The sequence below is a fragment of the Felis catus genome, chromosome A1, assembly GCF_018350175.1.
Source record: "Felis catus isolate Fca126 chromosome A1, F.catus_Fca126_mat1.0, whole genome shotgun sequence".
Taxonomy (NCBI): domain Eukaryota; kingdom Metazoa; phylum Chordata; class Mammalia; order Carnivora; family Felidae; genus Felis; species Felis catus.
Genome location: NC_058368.1, coordinates 149,836,876 through 149,860,548, shown reverse-complemented (window position 1 = coordinate 149,860,548; position 23,673 = coordinate 149,836,876). Strand labels below are relative to the sequence as shown.

General features: G+C 32.6%; 1 protein-coding gene across 2 annotated transcripts in view; it reads right to left on the bottom strand.

The window, feature by feature from the left end:
- Positions 1 to 23,673, bottom strand: part of RASA1 (RAS p21 protein activator 1) — a 114,882-nt gene that overhangs the window by 43,327 nt on the left and 47,882 nt on the right. For both annotated transcript variants that reach the window (XM_045033366.1, XM_003981135.5), the window contains exons 2-7: positions 18,436 to 18,588; positions 17,051 to 17,186; positions 16,339 to 16,409; positions 12,233 to 12,350; positions 9,105 to 9,136; positions 52 to 104 (exon numbers count right to left, since the gene is read on the bottom strand). In XM_045033366.1, the coding sequence (XP_044889301.1) occupies positions 52 to 104; positions 9,105 to 9,136; positions 12,233 to 12,350; positions 16,339 to 16,409; positions 17,051 to 17,186; positions 18,436 to 18,588 (563 nt within the window). The remainder of the gene's footprint in view (positions 1 to 51; positions 105 to 9,104; positions 9,137 to 12,232; positions 12,351 to 16,338; positions 16,410 to 17,050; positions 17,187 to 18,435; positions 18,589 to 23,673) is intronic.

Here is a 23,673-nt window from a genome sequence, read left to right as displayed (position 1 = left end):
TTTTACTTTTTTAATAAAGATATTAGAAAAGGCAAGTGAATATACAATTACCTGTCATTAATAAGTTATAAGCTTCTTGTTTGGAAATTTTCCCATGGAACCATCTTAAAAGGAGAACAAATTAAATATATGAATCTAAAGTCCTTTTTGCTGTTATACAATCAAAATTAAACACAAGTTTAATTCAAGGTGCAATAATGAAATAAATACAAATACAACTGATCAAATTATCTTATTCCTTCTACATTTATGTTACTACACTTTGTTAAACACACATACTTTCAACAAAATATAGAAAAATCAGGGACTAGTATGAACTATAATTTCCTTATTAGTTAACAATACAAAAACAGCAATGATTTTAATTCTGAGAATGACAAACTGTTATATGCTTACATCATAGCTAGTGTTCTCTTTTCTTGGTATTAGGAGGGATGGTACAGGTAGAGCCCACTACAGATTTATCCAGAAAAAAAATTACTCAGTGAATTTTCCTCACATTACTCTCAAAATGAACTTCCCCTACAATAGGTGATAGGTTCTCTCTTGAAAGAAAATAGACCTGACTGGTTAATACTTTCCTTAAAGTCAGAAAATAAGGCTGAGCCATGACAGACTGGATACCAGCATCAAGAAATGAAGTAAAAGAATGTCTTAGCATTCCTAATTCTGTTTGAGCTGATAGCATAACAAATTAGATGGCTAGAGTATTTTAGTTTCTGTATACTTAAAATAAGCATTTAGAAATTATTATAAATGGCATTATAGTCAAGATCCACTGCATATAACTAAAGTATTTAAATTTTACCTTAAAATAAAATGACACATCTGGTTTTAAAAATTAATTATTAGTAATTAAATTTCTTAAAATCTCCTTTCATTTACCTGAAGATCTATTATCTATCTTGTTGATTAGCACCTGTACAGCCAAGCTGACAACCCTAGATCATACCTCTATTACTTTGTCATTAATTCTTAGAATCTCCTATTATTTTTGACGGTAGCTTAAAAAACAAATTGCAAAGTAAAAATACTAGAAGACTAAAACAAAAAAATCAAGAACCATCTAAATGCTGCCTACAAGAGACTCATTTCAGACCTAAAGACACATGCAGATTGAAAGTGAAGGGATGAAAAACATTTACCAGGCAAATGGAAGTGAAAAGAAAGCTGGGGTAACAATACTTTTATGAGACAAAATAGACTTTTAAAACAAAGACTGTGAACAAGAGACAAAGAAGGACATAATAAAATAATAAAAGGAATGATCTAATGAGAGGATATAACACTCATAAATATCTATGGACCCAACATGGAGGCACCTAAATACATAGTGCTATTAACTCTATTAAGACTTAAAGGAAGAAAGTGACAGTAATACAGTAACAGTAGAAGACTTAAACATCCCACTTATATCAGTGGATAGATCATCCAGACAGAAAACCAACAAGAAAAGAGTGGTTTTGAATGACACATTGGACATTAGACTGGATGGACCTAACAGATATATACAGGACACTGCATAACACTTCCCAGGGTAAATCACATTAGCCCACAAAAAAAATTCAAGACATTCAAAAAGAATGAAATGCAAAAAGACTGAAATCATATCATGCATCTTTTCTTTCCACAATGTTATGAAACTAGAAATCAATCATGAGAAAAAAATCTCCAAAGAACATAAATACATATAGACTAAATAACATGCTACACTGAACAATGAATGGGTCAACCGAGAAATCAAAGAGGAAATCAAAAAATACATGAGACAAATGAAAATCAAAACAGTCCAAAATCTGGGATGCAGCAAAAAATGTTCTAAGAGGGAACTTTATAACAATACAGGCCTACTTCAAGAAATAAGAAAAATCTCAAATAAACAATCTAACCCTAAGACCTAAAGGAGCTAGCAAAGAAGAACAAGGCCCAAAGTCAAAATAAAGAAGGAAATAATAAAGATTTGAGTAGAAATAAAAGAAACAGAAACAAAAACAAAACAAGCAACAGAAAAAGATCAATGAAACAAAGAGCTGGTTCTTAGAAAATATATGCAAATTATATTAAACCTTTAGATAGACTCATAAAGGAGAAAAAGAGAACTGAAGGAAATATAATCAGAAATGAAGGATGAGAAGTAACAACCAACATCACATAAATACTAAACACTGTAAAATAAACTGGACAATCTAGAAGAAATGAATAAACTCCTGGAAACAAATATTATTCCAAAACTGAATCATGAGGAAACAGAAAATTTGAATAGATTGGTTAATAGCAATGAGACAAACTCAATAAGCAAAAATTCCCAAAAAACAAAAGTCCAGGACCAGATGACTTCACAGATGACTTTCACAGGTGCCATCTATCTACCAAACATTTAAAGAAAAGTTAACACCTATTGTTCTCAAACTATTGCAAAAAATAGAAGAGGAAGAAAAACTTCCAAATTCATTTTTCAAGACCAACATTAATTACTCTGATACCAAAACCAGACAAAGACACTACAAAAAAAAAAAAATCTGAGTAACACATGTAAAAATCCTCAACAAAATACTAGCAAACCGAATTCAACACATTAAAAAAAATGATTCACCACAATCAAGCAGGATTTATTCCAGGGATGCAAGTGTGGTTCAATATTTGCAAATCCATCAACGTGATACATCACATTAACAAAAGAAATGATAAAAACCATATGATCATCTCAACAAATGCAGAAAAAAGCATTTCACAGAGTACAACATCCATTCTTGATAAAAACTCTCAACAAACTAGGTTTAAGAGGGAACATACTTCAACATAACAAAGGCCATATATGAAAAACCCACAGGTAACATCATACTTAATGATGAAAAACTAAGAGCTTTTCCCTTAAATTCGGGAACAAGACAACGTCCTCTCTCACCAATTTAATTCGACAGACTACTGTAAGTCTTAGTTGAAGCAATCAGACAAGAAAAAGAAGTAAAAGGCATCAAATAGGTAAAGAAGAATTAAAACTTTCACTATTTGCAGATGACATGATACTGTATACGAATAACCCTGCAAAATGGTGAAGCTGCTCTGGAAAACAGTGTGGAGATTCCTCAAAAAATTAAAAATAGATCTACCCTATGACCCAGCAATAGCACTGCTAGGAATTTACCCAAGGGATACAGGAGTACCGATGCATAGGGGCACTTGTACCCCAATGTTTACAGCAGCACTTTCAACAATAGCCAAATGATGGAAAGAGCCTAAATGTCCATCAACTGATGAATGGATAAAGAAATTGTGGCTTATATATACAATGGAATACTACTTGGCAAGGAGAAAGAACAAAATATGGCCTTTTGTAACAATGTGGATGGAACTGGAGAGTGTTATGCTAGGTGAAATAAGTCATACAGAGAAAGATACTGTATGTTTTCACTCTTATGTGGATCCTGAGAAACTTAACAGAAGACCGTGGGGGAGGGGAAGGGGGGGAAAAAGAGAGGGAGGGAGGCAAACCATAAACGACTGTTAAAAACTGAGAGAATAAACTGAGGGTTGATGGGGGGGTGGAAGGGAGGAGAAAGTGGGTGATGGGCACTGAGGAGGGCATATGTTGGAATGAGCACTGGGTGATGTATGGAAACCAATTTGACAATAAATTTCATATTAAAAAAAAGAAAACAATCCCATTTACAACTGCACCTGAAATAATAAAATACTTAGGAATAAACTTAAAGGAAATGAAAGACCTGTACCCTAAAAACTATAAAACACTGATAAACTGAAGATGACACAAACAAATGGAAAGATATTCCATACTCATGACTTGGAAGAACACTGTTAAAAGGTCCATACTATCCAAAGCAAACTATAGATTCAAGGCAATCCATATCAAAATACCAATAGCATTTTTCACAAAACTATAACAAATAATCTTAAAATTTGCATGGAACCACAAAAGACCCCCAAGAGCCAAAGCCATCTTGAAAAAGAAGAACAAAACTGGAGGTATCATAATCCCAGATATAAAGATATACTACAAAGCTGTAGTAATCAAAACAGTATGGTACTGGCAAAAAATAGTACACAAAAAACAAAAACCCAGACCCAATAGATCAATGGAACAGAAAAGAGAGCCCAGAAATAAACTCACAATTATGTGGTCAATTAATCTAGGGCAAAGGAGTCAACAATATATGCTGCGGGGAGAAAGACAGTCTCTTCAATAAACGGTGTTGAAAAAACTGGACACGTACATGCAAAAGAATGAAAACTGGGTTACTCTCTTATACCATACACAAAAATGAACTCCAAATGGATTAGAGACATAAAGGGGGACCTGAAAACATAAACCTCCTTAAAGAAAACACAGGCAGTAATTTCTTTGACATCAGCCATAGAAATATTTTTCTAGATAGGTCTCCTCAGGCAAAGGAAGCAAAAGCAAAAGTAAACTATTGAGACTACATCAAAATTAAAAGTTTCTGCACAGTGAAAACCTACTGAATTTGCAAATGATGTATTTGATAAGGGGTTAATATCCAAAATATATAAAGAACTTCTAAAACTCAACTCTAGAAAAATAAATATTTCAATTAAAAAAATGGGCAGAGAGGCACCTGGATGCTTCAGTCGGCTAAGGAACGGATTCTCAGTTTTGGCTCAAGTCATCATCTCAGGGTCATGAGATGGAGCCCTGAGTCAGGCTCCATGCCCAGCTTAAGAGTCTCTCTTTCCCTCTCTCTCTGCCCCTCCCCTGCTCATACTCTCAGTCTCATTCTCTGTTTCTCAATAAAAAAAAAAAAAAAAGTGGGGGGGGGGAGGGGAGGGCAGAGAACCTGAGTAGACATCTTTCCAAAGAAGACAGATATATCCACTCCTATGGTTAATGTCATGTAATTTACAGTAGCCAAAATATGGAAGCAACCCAAGTGCCCAAGGATAGATGAATGGATAAAAATGTGGTATATACATACAATGGAATATCAGCCATAAAAAAGACAGAGATTTTTGCCATCTGTATCAACATGGATGGAAGTCAGTCAGACGGAGAAAGACAAGTATTATATGATTCAACTCATGTCTGGAATTTAAGAAACAAAATAAACAAACAAAGAAAGATAAACAAAAAACACTCTTAAATACAAAGAACAAACTGGTGGTTGCCAGAGGGAGGAAGGCATGGGGATGGGGGAAACAGGGGGGATTAAAAGTACACTTATCCCAATGAACACTGAGTAATATATAGAACTGTTGAATAATTATTTATATTGTACACCTGAAACAAATTTAACATTGGATTTAATTATACTCCAATTAAAAATTTCTTAATAAAAATTAGAAATTCCTCTACATAAAAAAAAGCTCATTGTATATTATGTATGTTAATAAATTCAGTGTTGTTTCACTGAATGAATGTGTTCAGAACACTGTGCTGTATTTAATACATTCTGGAAAGGCACATTAAAAATTACTTCTGAGCATGCTAATTATATATATGAATAAGTATAGTGTTATTTCAGTAAAAAAGATATATACCCCAAAATAGCTGGAAAATAAAAATACTACAAGTCTAAAACATGTAAGTGCTCTAAAGCCCAGTGTTACAGATTTAGAAGCTGTTAACATTGTTTTAAATTACCCATACTATTACTTATCAAAATATAACTGAATATTTACCTTTTCACATGAATGAAATGTTCAAACTTTTAAATTCCCTCTTTAACATTATTCCCACCATTAACTCATTAACTCAATGCAAATTATGAATACTATACAGCAAGTACACAACAACTGGAGCAATCCAGGCTTCCTTAAAAGGTAGTAAGGTTCCATACTGCATTCAAGTATAATCTAAATGACCATTTCCTACAAATGCTAGAACAGGGTTTTTATATTCTGGAGGAGAGATAAGTAGATACCCTCAAAGGCTATTCCTATATTTTTATAGCAAGAATAAAGAAAAACAAGGGAATTCCAAGTGAGGAGCACCAAATGGGGTTTAGAGAACAAATCAGCAATAATGATTTTGTGAAAGAAGTAGATCTGAGTTTCCTCATTCAGACATTTATTACCTACATGTAAAATGTACATATTTCAAACACATGGTTTACACCAATGATAGAAAGAGGAGTCCCTGTTCTTACAAAGTTCCTATTCCAATAAGAAAAAGCAACACAAATACTGTATAACTACAAAAACAATGTCAAAAATATAATAAAGTGCAGTGATAGAAATGCACAGAGGGCATTTTTGGAATAAAAGAGGAGGGCACCATCTCTATGCAACATGTGAGGGAGAAGATAAAGGAAGACTTCTTGGGAAGTGATAAGTGAGTTAAGTCATTAAGTAAGAATAGAAATTGACCAAACATAATGCAGTGGTATTCTGACCTAGAAAGTAGCTTAGACAAAGGTGAACAACAGTTTTACACATTTGAAGATCGACAAGCTGGAGAGTAGAATATAAACATAAAAGAGATATGACTAGTAAAGGACACAATAGTCAGATGAGAGGATCGTTTCAGGCTCTGCTAAGGTAAATATGACAGAGAATAAGGTAATGCTTTTAAGTGCAAAAGTGATGCAGTCAGATATGGGTTTTAGGAAGATTATGCTTGCTACTGGAAGAAAGGATTTAAAGAGACTGAAAGCATCAAAGAAAACCAACTTGGAGGTTACTGCTACATCAAGTCCTGTTAAGAAATTAGAAGAACAGACCTATAAATACAGAGAACCAACGGATGGTTGCCAGAGTGGAGGATGGGCAAAAGGAATAAAGAGGAGTGGGGGATACAGGCCTCTAGTTTGGAATGAGTAAGTCACAGGAACAAAAGGCATACCATAATGAATATAGTCAAGGATGCTGTAATAATGATGTATGGTGACAGATGGTAGCTACACCTGGGGGGCGCAGGGCATCATGTACAGAATTGTTCAATCACTTTGTTGTACACCTGCAACTAATGTAACACTGTGTGTCATCTATCGTCAATTAATTTTTTTAATTAAAAAAAAAATAAAGAAAAGGGCCTGAACTAGAGTATGGTTGCTTAAGATTGAGAAGAAGACACACATTCAAGAAATATTCTAGGGGCACCTGGGTGGCTCTGTCGGTTAAGCGTCTGACTTCAGCTCAGGTCATGATCTCGCAGTTTGTGAGTTTGAGCCCCATGTCGGGCTCTATGTTGACAGCTCAGAGCCTGGAGCCTGCTTTGGATTCTTTGTCTCCCCGTCCCTTGGTCCCTCGGTCCCTCCCCTGCTCATGCTCTGTCTCTGTCTCTCAATAATAAATGTTCAAAAAAAAAAAAAAGAAATATTTTAGAAAACAAAATTATCAGGACTTGATGTCTATATCATTGTTAAAAGGGAGCCAGAAAGAAACACAGTTCAAGTTACATTTGTTTAGTCTCAAAGAGCACTCATGGATGCTACTGAGGTGGCTTCACTGCCAGTCTCCACCTTAAGAAATTAGAGGGAGCTGAGAAATACATAAAATAAGTCAACAGCGCAAATTTAACTTACACTAAATACCAAATGAGTAGATAATTACAAAGTTCAGAGATGTACTAACTAAAAAACATTCCCAGCAAAAGTGGGATTTATACTTTATGCTGTGAGAAAACTGGATGAAGCTTTAAATATTTAGTGGCATGTGACCAACATTTTTTTTCTTTTCTTTTAAAAATATATCTATGGTATTATTTTAAATAGGGATAAAAATACAGATTTCAACTGTATCTTGAAAATCACGAAGATCTGGCAACACTGGACTCCCGTTTTTGCACACATCAATTACAGCAGTCAACTTACTGCAGGGAAACATTACTAGTTTTTGGCTTCCCACTCTCTAATACAAAGAGAGAATGTTAACTGCCATGTATCACCATACTTTGCACTGTTTGTACTGTAGGGAGCCAGTTCCATGTACCTTAATCTTCATCATAGAAGGAAAATAAGAAAGATCAGCATTATTTTAATTTGGGAAAAATAAGAATATTTATACCTGACCCATTCCATTTGCTTACATTATCAGTATGCCTCCCCCAAACACTAATTAGAATTTGTAATGTGATACAGGTAGAGGGAAGACTTCACACAAATACAGTCAACAATGTACCATCTCACTTATGGAGGCTATTTTGCACCTACACAAACAAGGAAAATAGATTCAGAAAACATTTCATATGTTCTACTTAAAGGAAGCGTCAGGAACTAAGTGAGGTTTACTGAAAGTGGATAATTCAGCTTACTGTTTTTGTATTCTAATGGTTAGAAAAGAGAATAAGCAAACACTTGAGAGGCAACCTTTAAATTGCATTCATCAACACTGACAGGATGGTAAGGAAAAAAAGTGTTCCACTGAAAAGAGATCAAAAGATGAACGGTCTTAATTAAAATCATGAGTAAGACAGAATTGGGATCAAGAGTTAACGTCTTTAAAAGAAAATTTTTATGCAAAGTAAATGAGGGATGAGCAAAACACTAAAATAGATCTCCAAGGACAATAACAAAATCAAAGTAAATTTCCCATAGGAGGTTATTGTTAACAGCTAATAACTTCTGGAATACAAGAGATGACTGTGGCAAATACTAAGTAAAGTAATACCTGGTCTTTGAATTAGCCCTTACAAGATACCTAAAATCAGCCTGAAAAGATTATGAAAAAAAAAAGGCCTTGTAGAATCTTAATAAATACGGTAAAGAGTCATGATCTTGCTGAAAAGTTCTGTCTCTCTCACGCAAAACAAACTGAAAAAAACTGAAACATAAAACACCCAAAAGATGTGGTTACAAAAACAAGAAATGCTATAAATAAATCAATAAGGAAACAAAAATATTATGAATCATGACATTCATGATGTTATTAATGTTGTTTATAGAAAAGCCTTTAGTTTGGTGATAGAAGAGTTCTATATAGTAAAAGCCACCATCGTTATTTAAAAATAAAACTACCCATAGATCCTAAAGAAAATTTTAACATACCAGTTCTCGAGCCAAATAAAAACCATTCTTAAGTCAGCCCCCAAAGTAGCAATTTTCTTTTAAAATAAATTTTGGCCTAAGTTTTCCAATTAGTAGGTTTACAACATAGTTTCTTTTTCCTTTTAAAAATTAACACAAACTCACATTTTGCCTTCATGTGGATCTTCTTCCCGGCCCTAAAGGATAAGATATTAAGACAGTATTTTATACAGTTTTAACTATTACATCTATTTTCATTAAAGTTAATAAAAATCATATCTTCAAACACATCTCTACCCTGTCCCTAATATTTACTTATACAAGAAAAGATGTATCAGTTCAAGAAATGTCTTTCTAAGACTCTCTCCCTTACTTGTTGTGGTTACTCTAATCCAGGCCCTTGTTCTCTCTTTTCTTCAACAGTTACCAAAGCCGAACTAGTGTAATTACCTCTGTGCCCTGTCTCACCCCACGATCTCACCACTCCAATCTGGATTCTTCAGTTTCAACTGCAACTTTGTCCTGCACTAAGGTACACCAAACAAAAAACAAACAAACAAACAAAATGTAAAAACCAAACCTTTAATACTGCTCTACTTCCTAAAAATTCCTTTTATAAAACCAAAATCCTTTATCATAGAACTCAAGTCTACATTTCCTGTCTCATACTACCAACTCTCTTAAGCTATCTATACCATGGTCACACATAACTACCTATTTGCTAATCCACATTCTCCTACCACCTAGCTTATTCTTTTTACCCTAGGATGTCTTTTTCACTCACTGTTTCCTGCCTGTTTCCTACTATCTAGGTAGGATCTTCTTCAAATACTACCTCCTCAGTGAAATAATGAGTCCCTAGAACATAAATATAAACTTTTACTTTAAATCAAAAAGACATCCTTCTTTTATCATCTTTTTAACCTTACCTATTTGGCATTCCTATTATTTAAGATACACTGGTGTTATTTATTCATTCCGGTATAGTGGCTACATGCATCGTAACCTCTTACCTATTCTTTAACACCTACCACCACCATAATCACTAGCACAATGCTGTTCATATAGGTTGCACTGAATATTTTTGAGGTGTACCTCTAGGACCCAGCAAAACTGGGTATCTGGCACCAAGTCTTCACTGAATAATGAAGGAAAGAGTAGAAAAATAGTCTATCTGTCCATGGATTTACTTCCCTCAATTTTTCCTCACTCATCAAATACCTACCCAAAGTAAAACCACACACTCACTGAATGCCTACTATATGAAAGCAGTATGCTAAAAAACAAACAAACAAAAAACCCCCCACAAAAACAAAATGCATTATCATTGCCCAAAAGGAGTTCATCTCTATAGAACTGGTTTACACCATAAATTAATTTTATACAGTGTAGTAAAATACAGAATTAACAAGGTGCTATAAAAACACAAGAGAAAACAATTTAGACTAAGATAGGCATAAAACCTCTGTGAAAAAAGGGGCAACATCTGGGCTGAATTGATAAAAATGAATCAAATTTTACAAGTTAGTGGTGTAGCAGGGCAAGAGTGTCAAGGAAGAGGAGAAAGTATAGGCAAAGAGATATTCATTCAACAAACATTTGCTGAATGTTTACTAATACTAGACACTATTCTGCTATGGGAATACATCACTGAATTAGAGACAAAAATTCTCACAGAGCTTACATTCTAGATTTAAGGCATAAAAGTATAAATGTGCTTGGAGAACAGTAATCAGAAGTTCAGAGCGGGAAAATCCTTAAATCCAACCACCAAAGTAATGTCTGAAATCTAGACAATCTCTAAATGGCTTTTCAACCTACAAGGAATCACTATGCTCCAATGAAGACCATTATGAAAACTTATTATACCTATTAGTGTGAAACCTATTTATAATTCTAACTTGAAACTATTCCACTATTAATTCAAAGTATGACTATATTCCTTTTTAGCAGCCACATCACATTTTTTGTTCATACTGAGTTATTAAATTGTTTTTATTTTTTTCCTTTTATTGACATGAGGTCATGTCTCTTTACCTTAAATTGAGCTTTTTTTTTTTTTTCTGTACTCCTTGGATAACTTACACTTATTCTTCTTAAAGTTTACCTAGTTGGATTTGATCCAGAATTCAAGAGCTAAAGAAAAGTTAAACTATACTATAAATCCTTCAAATAATCACAAAAATGGGGGAAAGGGGGTTATAACAAGGAGAAAAAAAAATCCAACATAAAAAATTTTAACTAAGAAATTTCGTAAGTAAAACCAGTGAGATTCTTCAGTTTGAACACTTCTGGCCTATATGGAATACATATCCCTTCCTACTGTAAAATTCCAAATAGTAACCTAGGAATTAGAAGTTCTAATGCCAGCTCCTCTATTAAGTAACTATGTGTATGGAATTTATCATACCATTTCCTCAACCTCCCTCCACTTTTCGTCAGTATGTTTTACTTTTACATATCAAGTTCTATTAGTCAAAAGAATAACAAAGACAAATATTCTCCCCTGCTGTCTTCCTGCAACAATAATCAAAGCACAGGTTTCAGAATATTACCAGATTCATGACATATTTTAAAAACAGTAGCTCTGAAGGTTATGAAAGATAAAAGGAAACTATTCCATCACCCTAACCAAATCCAAAAAGGAAGGGTGAATTCCAAAACTGTAATATTTTGGACATGATTCAGTGATACTGAGTACTATCTCCGAAATGCAAATACTGTTTGAATGCAGACCTGCTATTAAGAAATGCACAATTATTTATAGTGATAAGATTTCTAATACTATATTATGTGGTGACAATGAAAATGGAAAAACTGAAAATGTAGAAACATGTGATAATGTATGTGTAATATAACTAAGCTTTTCCAAAGTTACTAGAAAGTTATACATATATTTGTGAGATAAAGAATTTGAAAGCAAACATGGACAACTATTTGAATGAGATTTCCATGATCAGTTTGACATAATGTCACTTAAGAGAAAAACCACCAAGACGACAAAAAGAGATACAAATAAGCACAAATGTTAATGTTCTTTATTCTTAGAAACTCATAAAAACTTTCTGAAAATTGGCAGTTAAAGATTAAAACATGCTAGCCTAATTATGGTCTTTACAAAAAATAACATTTATTACAGTAAATACATTTTAATGAAAAATTCCTTGTACTTAGGAATTAGGTTTCTCATTAAAAAAAATGTTTCACAACTAATTTCCATGATTATGGACAAGTTCCAAAAATGTACAAAACACTGACAATTCTGAGAGTGAGAACAAAAGAACAAAACTTACCACCTCTTCCACTAAGTCTTCAACAATAAGGCCCTGTTCATCTGTTCTTAGATTTGTAACCCACATCCATCCATCTTCTAATTCATTATGAACAATAAACATATCTCCTTTTAGGAAACTGAAAGTGACAATTATGAAGTTATTAAAACTGAATTAAAGTTTTAAACAGGGAAAAATGACTAATCATGTAATACAAGAGATACTATGATATTGGAAAATTCAAGAAATTAAAGTCAAATACTCTGGATTTTTGTCCTGTTTCTGGCATCACCTAAATGTAAAACTTTGAAGCCACTTAACAATCTGAATCTTAATTTCATCACGTGTAAATGGTATCTGCACCACTGGATTATTATTACATTCAAATTGGAATGTTTGTAAACAATAGTTATATATGCATTACAAGCTTTAGGGTGTAACTCCCAAGAAAACTGACTTAAAAATTTAAGCTTCTGTGTAATTATCTTTCAGATATGGTTTAGATATAAAATCATAATATAGTTAATTCATTACACATAAACAAGACACAGTTACTTTGGAAAAACTTTATTTTGAATAAGCACCATTAGTCTAATCAGCATATGTTTATGAGAATTAATATTTTTCTCATAAAGAACGTTAAGATTTATTTAATTTACTTAGATACCCATGATACTACATACCATTCTTTTTGTTTGAAAGTGGTAGTAAAGCATTTGAAAATGTATGAATGTTTTTTCTGTTACAAATTTCTGAGTAGAGGGAAACACACAAACTAGTTTCTTTTCCTTGGAATCTAGATGTTTGCAACCTCCACCAAATCACAGGAGGAGTAAGTTAGTTTTATACTGATGCCGTCTATCAACAGCAGTAATTCGCTGAAGTGTCCTTTTAAGCCTGAATGAATGTCTGTGAACATTTAAGGTTTCAAGATTGATTGGCTGCTACCATTAACCCTACATCTATATCCATGTCTGTCAAATATTTTTTTAAATCAATTTTCCTTTCAATCTTAATTTTCAGAAACCAAACTTCCCTTAAGTAAATCTTTTCTCATACTTCTGAAAACCGTTTTTCTCCGGAATATCTCAAGCCTGTTTCTTATACAAATTCAAGAAAAGAAAACTTGTACACAATACTTTGGGTGACTGCTGTGTGAATGAGCACGACATACACTGCATTCTATCTTGACACTACAATCCTTGTTAACAGTGACCAATATTTCACTCACTGATGAGCAGCAGACAGCAGACATTACCTCTTAGCCAAATATGTTATTCCTTTCTAAAACCAACCTCCTAAACAACTACATTAAAAAAATATTAATTATGAGTAAAAAAAGGAATACATATGGACAAGAAGTAAAAGAGAAAGGAGAAGTGACAAGTTACATTTCTTGGTCAAAAGTAACCATAAGAGAATTTGTATTTTTAATTTTGACTTTTGTTGTTGCTAGAACACTATGGTGCAAAAATGAAAAAAAAATTAAAATAAAAAGCTTACTAGCACAAACAATACAATCACAAGATTCTTTATGTATTATTTTGCATTCTTCCTCAAAAAAGGTTAAAACGCCTTATTAAATCTCATTACTCTTCACATGTTTTTACCTAAAAACAAAACAAAACAAAAAACTTCACAGATATATACAAATTTTAAAAGACTTAGGGGCACCTGGCTGGCTCAGTTGGTGGAGCACGCAACTCTTGATCTTGGGGTGCACATTCTAATTTTTGTTTAAATTTTCATCTTCCTAGATCAGTAGTTCTCAGTTTTGAGGTTCTCTTAGGAGCCCCATATACTCTTAAAAACTGACAACCTAAAAGGCTTTGATTTAAATAAATTCTACCCATTTAGATTTATCATATTATATTTAAAATATAAATGTTTTAAAGTATTTACTAATTCTTAAAAAAAATACACCCCATTATATATAACATAAAGAATATGAAAAATTATATTTTTACAAGTTAGTGACAGTATTATTTCACATTTTTGCAAATCTCAACATCTGTTTCAACTGAAAACTACTCGGTTCTCCTATTTCTACATTCAATCTGTTGCTTTATGTTTTTTTTATCCGAAGTATATGAAGAAAAATCTGGCCTCACAAAAAATATGTAGTCATGAAAGGGGCATTTTAATAGCCTTTGAGATTGCATAATTATAGATATTCTATGATGTAACAGCAAAAGCTCAGCAAGTGGTACTTGAAGGCTAGTTGTAATGTGGACTCTAAAACTGCAGCAAGAACTTTCTGTATCCCATTCCAGTAAAATGTATTTGTCCATCTTGCACTCTGAATGGATCTTTACCCAGGCAGAATTCTTTAACAGCGTGCATTGTTTATTTAGAAAATATTGGTTCACTGAGCTATGTAGACCTTTCAGACATAAATACATTTTACACAATCAAAACATCACATTCTTTAATATCACCACCAATCTCATCAGAAAAATCATGAACTATTTATATTTAGGAAGCTGTCAAACTCCTGATGGCAGATACAGGGTTTCTAAAATCCTCATTTTTTTATTCCAAGCTCAAATTTTGTCATTGGCAATAAATACTGCCAGTTATTTCCCCTGAAGTAACATAAAACAATCACTTTACCAAAAAAAAAAAAAAAAGAAAAGAAAAGAAAAGAAAAGAAAAGAAAAGAAAAGAAAAGAAAAGAAAAGAAAAGTCAAATCCTCTAGTCTGAATAACCATAGTTTGCCTGTCAGTCATTCTATTAAGTATATGTGGTATACACAAAAGCAGAAGCTACCTCAGCTCTCAACTCAATGCTCCACTCACGCAGCCAAGGCACTTTGTGCATACTTCCCATTTCATCACACCAGTTTTCATCACAGAGAAGATTAAAAAGATAGTCATCATACAGAATATTAAAAGGGTTGAGATTTAATAAAATACGTTTTGTAGTTGCACCAAGAAAAACCGTAGAGGACACTGGTTGATACTGTTTACCTCTAAGTGTGTGGCAGTGAAGAACACCATACACTGTGGTGCCCCTGCCTTAATCTGTCCTAAGGTCCTAACAGATTTACTGCTCTCCTCGTTGCTCTTGTACCATCAGTGTACATGTATGTCACAGTGGAAAGGGTATATTTTATCTTAGTCTTATTAAGAAAGCAGTTTGGTTCTCGTGAACCCTCTAAAGGGATCTCAAGGATCCTCGAAGTTACATGGATCACACTCTGAGCACTGCTGTTCTAGATGATTCACTGGGAATTTACAAGTTATCCAAACTTCCTGAATTTGTAGTTCACCATTGTTCTTCATTATTGTATACATCTCCTTCCTTCGTTTTCTTTCATTTGCTTTTCCCGCTTAGATCACAAATAAAGGTACGCCAATAAAAACTAAATGAGAAGTTATTTTGTGGACAATCATATAAAAATGGAATCCTTATTTTGAAATTCCAGATACTTGAATCTTTTTTAAATTATCCTATTTTTAGAAATTTCACTATGCCCCAAAGTTATTGCTGTATTTTAAATGCTGCTATTGATTTCAGTGAGAAGCTGTATACTCAGAATCAGTAAACATTTTGCCAGCAAGAAATAAATTTTCTATTGTAAAGTTAAACAGCTTACAAAAAGACACTAATAATTTGATAAGTATCAAATTATATAACAAATCAGTTTATGTAAAAATAATAAAACAAATTATATATAAATCAAATTATATAAAAATAATTTCTAAAGATTATCACGTTCTGTAGTTCTATGCCACACTTAAACTATTCACCCATCATGTAAAATAGAAGTTTGGTCATCATTTAAGTACAAATTACAGTTAAGATATAAATGCCATGTAGTAATAAAAATTAAAGGAGAGTACAGAATATAACAATTATCTTTACTTTGTCAGAGATAGTCTAATAATTTAGCTGAATATTTCTGTCATCTTCACTGTGGCCACTCTGATCCAAATCCATATTCTGAACAAATAAGCCAAACACAAGAGTACAGGAACAATGAACTCAATATTAAAGGTACCTTCATCCTGCTACAATGCTATCTCCTCAAATTCCAAAACCTTCCTAGTCCAAGAGCAATGTTTTCAAAGTGTGTCAAATGCCTGTTTCAAATGCCTATAAATGAGAATACATTATAAAATACCTTATTTCATCAGTGTCTGGAACTTTTGTGTAAGGTAGAATGGCTCGAACACGCCTTCTATCTTCTACTGGCTAGAAATCATAAAAAAAAAAAAAAAAGATTTACAATAGATAAATAATCTCTTCATGTCAAAGTCAAATCAGGTTATGTCCACATAAAGTTAAAACCAACAAAAATCCACATTATGAACACCACAGGATCAGTCAAACTATTTTTTACTCAGGCTATAAATACCTAAAGCCTAGAAATGCTGGTCTTGTTTCTGTTGCTGCTTTTTTACAAATTCTTTTAACTGTATAACCAATGTTTGTATCAAGTAATAGGAGTAACCATTTAATTTTAAATGAACTACACAGAAAATATAAATTAGCCTTTTTCTAATGAGGTAGAAGGCATTTCAGAATCTTACGGCAACTTCAGGATTAGCCCTATACAATCAGTGATTCCTCCTCATTCCTTTAAAAATATTTGTTAAGCTATCACCATACAGTATTGTAAAAAAAAAAAATTTAGAAACGTAAAGACAAAATTACAGAAAAATTATTTTATTTTTTTAAAGAAGGTGGCAGTTTTGCTAATACAACAGAATTAAAATTTAATATAGTATTTCTTGAATTATAATAAACACCATAAAAAACTGAACAAGAGCTAACCTCATTAGTAAAGTGAAGTAATAAATTTTTGAAAAATATTTTATTCAAGTTTTACTTGCCTCTGGTGGTGCAACTGGATAAAGCAATTTTTCTCCTTTAAGCAAACAGGAAACATGACTGTAATAACCTATTAGGTCTGACAGTGAAGAAAAACGTCTTCCACCAATGTAGTAATCGCCACACATAGCAATAATCCTATTTGTACAGGAAAAAAAAATACAGTATAAAAAAATCTTTAGAGCCAACGTGGAGACCAATTTCTAAATTTAGAAATTCTAAATCTCTAATTCTCATACTCTTTTATCTACATCCTGTTTTAAAGTATCACTTATTCATATTTTCACCAATGCAAATTTACTTGAGGTTATTTCTTCTAAAAACATATATGTATATACTTGATACAAAATATTTATCTGACTTATAAACCCATTACATAATTTACTGTGATAAATATAAATCTAACTATAGATACCTCTGCTCACCTTTCATATTTAAGACTGAATAGCAATTTTAATAAATTTTCTCTGGCTAAAGGTAGCTTTATATACTCTTCAAATATTTATAGAGAACTATTTACATTTATTTATAGAGAATTATAATAATTTCACATTCTATGTGTGGTATAAAGTACTTTGAAAACTCATTTTAAAATCTAAAAATTGGGGCGCCTGGGTGGCTCACTCAGTCAATTTGTGAGATCAAGCCTAGAGTTGGGCTGTGCACTAACAGCCCAGAGCCTGCTTGGTATTCTCTCTCTACTCCTCTCTCTCTGTTCTTCCCCTGTTCATGCTGTCACTGTCTCTCATAAATAAACTTATAAATAAATAAATAAATAAATAAATAAATAAATAAATAAATAAATAAATAAAATCTAAAAGTCAAGGGTATACAACCATTTTATCAGTTAATGGTATAGGCACTATACGACTTTTCTCCCAATGTCTGCCATAAAAATGAAATTAAAGACAATATAGGTACATATATTTATACAGACTTTGATATCTGTGCTTAAAAATCTGTATACCTTTAACTGACATGAATGATTACAAAGAATTTCAGAACAATGAAGTAAAATAAATTAAAGGGCACACACCTTGACTCTTTAAATACTGTTTCCTCAATGTGGTTACTCTGTATTTAAAAATATATTGTCCTTTATTTCTGCTTTACCAAAGTTTCTTTATAATTCTTTATACTTTAAAAGTGATAATTATATTTGAGATTAGCATAGTAATGCCCAGTAATCTGTTTTTAAACAAAAAATGCAAGCATTCAATAATATCTACTCTATAATCATCCGTTTCAATCACTTAACTGAAAACAAATCACTTTCCCATCATTTAAATATTGCCGAATCATTCACTTTTATTAAAGCAGATATATTTAAGACCACTACAGAAAAATCACTGTATTATACAGTCTCCCAAGAGAAATAAAGACTTACCTAAAATGGTTGACAACATTTGTGTGGCTAAGGAATGAAAGTACAAAGGAGCCTGGCCTCCGATCACTCTCTCTTATAAGGTAGCTGCCAGACTTCCCTGCCTGCCTGAGGCGCTCTTCTGCTATAGTTCTGTCAAGTTTTCCATGATACCACCTAAGAGGAAAAAGGTGAGATTAGAATACAAATAGCAATCAGAACATTATTATTGGTAGTTGAAAAACATACTACTAGAGGTTTTAAATACCTACATGTAACTTAAACATTTACCTTTTACTATGAACCGGTTATTCCAATTTTAACTCCATTATTAACTTTCTGTCTCTCAAAAAAGTTCATTTATTCAGTTTTTAATTTGTTCTATAAGCTCAGGACTAATCATCTCACATACGACCACTTCCATTTCTGCCCATCTCTCTACCTCCAGGATTGTCTACCTGGTCAAGATACAAACACTTATTACAATCAAATCTTAATTTAAAAAAATAAGAGTAAGATGGACAAATGGTAACAACTAATTTACTACCTCTCTATATACTGAGGAACCAAGATTTGATGTAACAAGGCACACAGTCGCAGTAAGAAAATAAAACTTTATTCCCTTTATGTCTGTGCCGTACAACAGGAAAACAGAATGATACTATCTAAAGACTGCTACTCTAATTCCCCATTTCAACATGAAGCTGATTATTCCCCTTGTTCTTAAGATCATCTACTCCATAACCACACATCTGATCTTAATTCCTCAAATTTATTCAACAAACATGTGGAAAATAAATAACACCATTGTTCCTTTAACTTTCCTACTCTCAATTTACATATATTCTACCTAACTATATTACCAGATAATCTAAACAAATGACTGTAGCATCATCCATGCTACCAATTTATGCCTATAAAAAAGTCTCATGGACTGATATAAACAGAAGAATACTTAGAAACATACTGGAATTTTCACATGACCATGGTACAACCTTCATACTTGTAATCTTATCTTGGACACTCAGAGGAAGACAATAAAACATTCACATCAACAGTCAAAACTATTATAGTCCTAGGACTGCTTTTGTAAACTTGCTATAATGAAAACTTACTGTTCTTGACTCATTAGTTTATATGAAAAAAAAAAAATTCTCAAAATAATTGTCAGTTTTCTTCTAAAAACCAACCCATTTAATTGAAGTCTGTACATAAAATTAAAATAAAACAATGAAAAAAATCATGGAGCTTCATTTTAACCTATTAGGAAAAAAAGCTGCTAGTTTAGAGGAAGAAGGGAAAGACCAATCAACACTGCATTCTTCTATAATTCTAATCTTCTTTATCTTAGAGGCTATCAATAAGTAAATTTAACTTGCAGCTTTTTTTTTTTTTAATCTAAAAAGTTTAGACTAATGATGATTAAAAGTTCCCTGAGGAGTTAAAATTTAACCATACATGATCAGGACAAAATTTATGTAGAAATTTATTTAGTTGTGAAAATACATGTAACATGTCCTTAGAATATGAAACTGGTACATAACCTAAAGCAGTGTAGCTTTATTCACTGAACAGATTTATTCACTGAACACACAAAAATTAAAAACAATTTTAAGGAAAATCCCTCTTTTATGTGTGTTACATTTGTGAAATTTCTCTTATGTTTTACCCAAAATATCAAGATTAAAAAACTGTATTTAATCTTTCATCTTTGAACCCACCATGAGATGATACACAAGGCCATGAGGTGTCACACAATTACTAATTTATAATAAATACTTGAATAAAATCCTTTACTGATATATAAAAGATATATATGTTATCTTTAGTTTTTACCTCTATGCTGTCAGATTCTGGAATTAACACAGGTATTCAGTTTAAGACAGAGACATTACTCTAAATAAACAGCTTTGTTTCTTGAATATTACTAATTCCCTTTATGCCAAAAGCTCATTAAGCTTCAAATACATGATGTAAAACATTTATTTTTTTTATTTTTATTTGTAAATGAATAAACAAAATGAGTGAAGAAGAGTGGGAGATACAGACTTCCATTTATGGAATGAGTAAGTCACAGGAACAAAAATCACAGCATAACAGTCAATGATACTGTAATAGCAATGTATGATGACAGATGGTACCTACATTTGTAGTGAACATAGCATAATGCATAAACTTGTCAAATCACTATGTTGTACACCTGAAAGTAATACAACATTGTGTGTCAACTATAGTAAAAAAAAAAAAACACCTGTCAATTATTGTTTATGATTACAAATTAGGTTATCCAGTAATAGGCTGGATGAGCACACATGTAGTTGAGTCTGATCCTTTTTTAAAAGTTTTGAAATTCCACTGTTAAAAATCTCTGGCTGTTCTACAAAAAAAAAAAAAAAAAAAAAAAAAAAAGAATTATCTTAATCAAAACTTAGACTTTCTTGAATTATCTTTATTATTTATTTCAAATTATCAAGGTGTATCATAACAATATTTTAAATATATCTGCAAGCAATTTTAAAGCTACTATTGAAGCATAAAAAGTACTTTAATTAAACTGTAAAAACCTGGAAGCCAAAAAAAATCAGTATCATACTAGGTAAAATAATAATTGTATTGTAATTGCAGATAGCATCATGACATGTAGCTAAAACAAATATTTTATAAGTAGATCACAAATCCAGCGTGATAGGATTTGACTGAAATACTTCACAGAGTTATAGCACCTAAATTACTATATCTAATGAGCAGTAGTCCTTGGGTCTTTAAAACAGTGTCTTTCAACCCCTTTTGAACCCAGGACCTTTTTGATAAACATAAAAATTTCACCTATCAGGAGATTCAGAATACTTAGGTTGGCAACTTCTCACAGAGAATCATTTCAGATTCTATTTAACCCCAGGAGCAAAAAAAAAAAAAAAGCTGAAAATACTTTAACTTTCTGAAATTTGTAGTAAAATTCATTTTATATAAAAAATAATGTGGAATATGGCTTCTCAAAACATACCCCCATACCAAAGATATGACACTCTCCTACAGGAGATATGTCCCTAGTAGACATTAAAGATTCAATTTAACAAAAATGCTACACTTCCTAACTGTACACATAGTTACAGTAACATTACAAAGAAATAAAAAAATCTCTTTAATCATCCCCACTATTCATTTACAATCAAAGTCTTGTACCTTGTTAAGAGTAGTTTTGCTGGTTGGTGATTGTTTTCAAAGAAGTTAAAAAAAAAAACACCAAATACAAGAAATGCAACTGAGGCTAGAGTATCTCGAACACCTAAGTATTAACTGATGTTGTATTGGATATGAGGATATTCTTTCTGAGTGTAACAGGAAATTACCAAGTATCTATGGGTGGCATTATCTAAGGTAAATTTGTTACTGTGCTTATTACATTTATGGCAATTTTTACTCACAGAATGTACGTGGCACAGAGTAATATTAATTTTAAAAGCATTTGTTAAATAAAGGAAGAAGTGTCAAATCATAAACCATAATGTTGGAAAAAATGTGACGAAAATTTCTTCTTTAATGTCCATAATAAGAAAGTTCTGATCTTTGAGGATTGCTAACTAGGTCTAAAAAGAATATGAAAATAATTTAGTATGACAGAACTGAAAGAAGGATGGCTACACTGACGTTTCCTAAATGTCTTCAAAAGAGATGAAACCAAGTGGTGAGATGAAGACTTACCAGAAACGTCCATGACTAGGGTCAAGTCCAGCCTCTCCATTTTGCACCCCTTTACCATCATTTGTGAAATATGGAAACAATCTCCATCTCAACCTTAGAATAAATTAAGTATTTGTCCTAAATTCCTCTAAAAATATATAAAAATGAAAAACTGCTACACAGGCTATAATTGCATAATGATTAAAGACTGGAGCCATGGTGCTTCTGTTTGAATAGAACCTTTGACACCTGGCTGTACAAATATGGGCAAATGACTTAATTTCTGAGCCTCAGTTTTCTCCTCTATAAAAGGCATATAATAACAGTATCTACTTCATAGGAGGTTGGCTTGATATTATTGTTAAGTGAATTAATACATATAAAACTATATATACATGTAAAAACTACAAGATTAATACAAATTTCATCAATGAAAATGTCAAATTTTAAGACTGTGGCATAATGGATGATTAGTCTGTAGATCACCTAAGCCCCAATTACCTTCCTATTTTCCAGTTTTGTTCACCTTCCAGCTAATTTTGGGAAAAGAAGAAACCAGTCTTTGTTTCTGCTAAAGTATCATCTTTAAGAGGAAATTTCTTTCCCCAAAATTCCTTTTCTGAACCATATACATTAAGTGGGACTGGAGGTACCATTGTATTCATAAACTAGAAATTCTTCCATTTCTCCTGGCAACTCTGGAACGGCCTCAGATAGCTCCATTCTTTCTCAAGTGGATCTATTCTTTGGAGGGATGACAAAGCCAGTATGCATTAGATACTATGACAAATTTCCCTATTAATATAGCACTTTAATAGTAAAATATCTAATGTTCTCCTATTTAAAAGTAAACTGCCCCTCTCTCTTTTTTTTTAAGGAGGTAGGGAAAACAGGAAATTTAAAAAGTATTTTTTTCTCAGCTAGCTTCACAATTTTTTTGTTAAGAAATCTATTCTTTTTCCCAAGTTTTTATTTAAATTCCAGTTAGTCAACATATAGTGTAGTTTTTGTTTCAGAAGTAGAATTTAGTGATTCATCAGTTACACATAACACCCAGTGCTCATCACCACAAATGCCCTCCTTAATGCCCATCACCCATTTAACCCATTCCCCCCCCCCCCCCCACACACACACCTCCCCTCTGGCAATCATCAGTTTGTTCTCTATAATTAAGAGTCTGTCTGTTGGTTTGATCTCTTCCTCCACCCCATCCCCTGCCCTATGTTCATTTGTTTTGTTTCCTTTTTTCTTTTTAATGTTTATTTTTGAGAGAGAGAGAGAGAGAGAGAGAGAGAGAGAGAGAGAGAGAGAGAGAGAGAGAGAGAGAAAGCACAAGCAGGGAGGGACGGAGAGAGAGGCAGACACAGAATCCAAAGCAGGCTCCAGGCTCTGAGCTGTCAGCACAGAGCCCAATGAGGGGCTCAAACTCACAAGCCATGAGATCATGACCTGGGCTGAAGTCGGACACTTAACTGACTGAGCTGCCCAGGTGCCCTGTTTGTTTCCTTTCTTAAAGTTGACAAATGAACAGGCAGATACAGAGTCCCTTGATATCCTTTTATTAGAAACTACATAATCAGT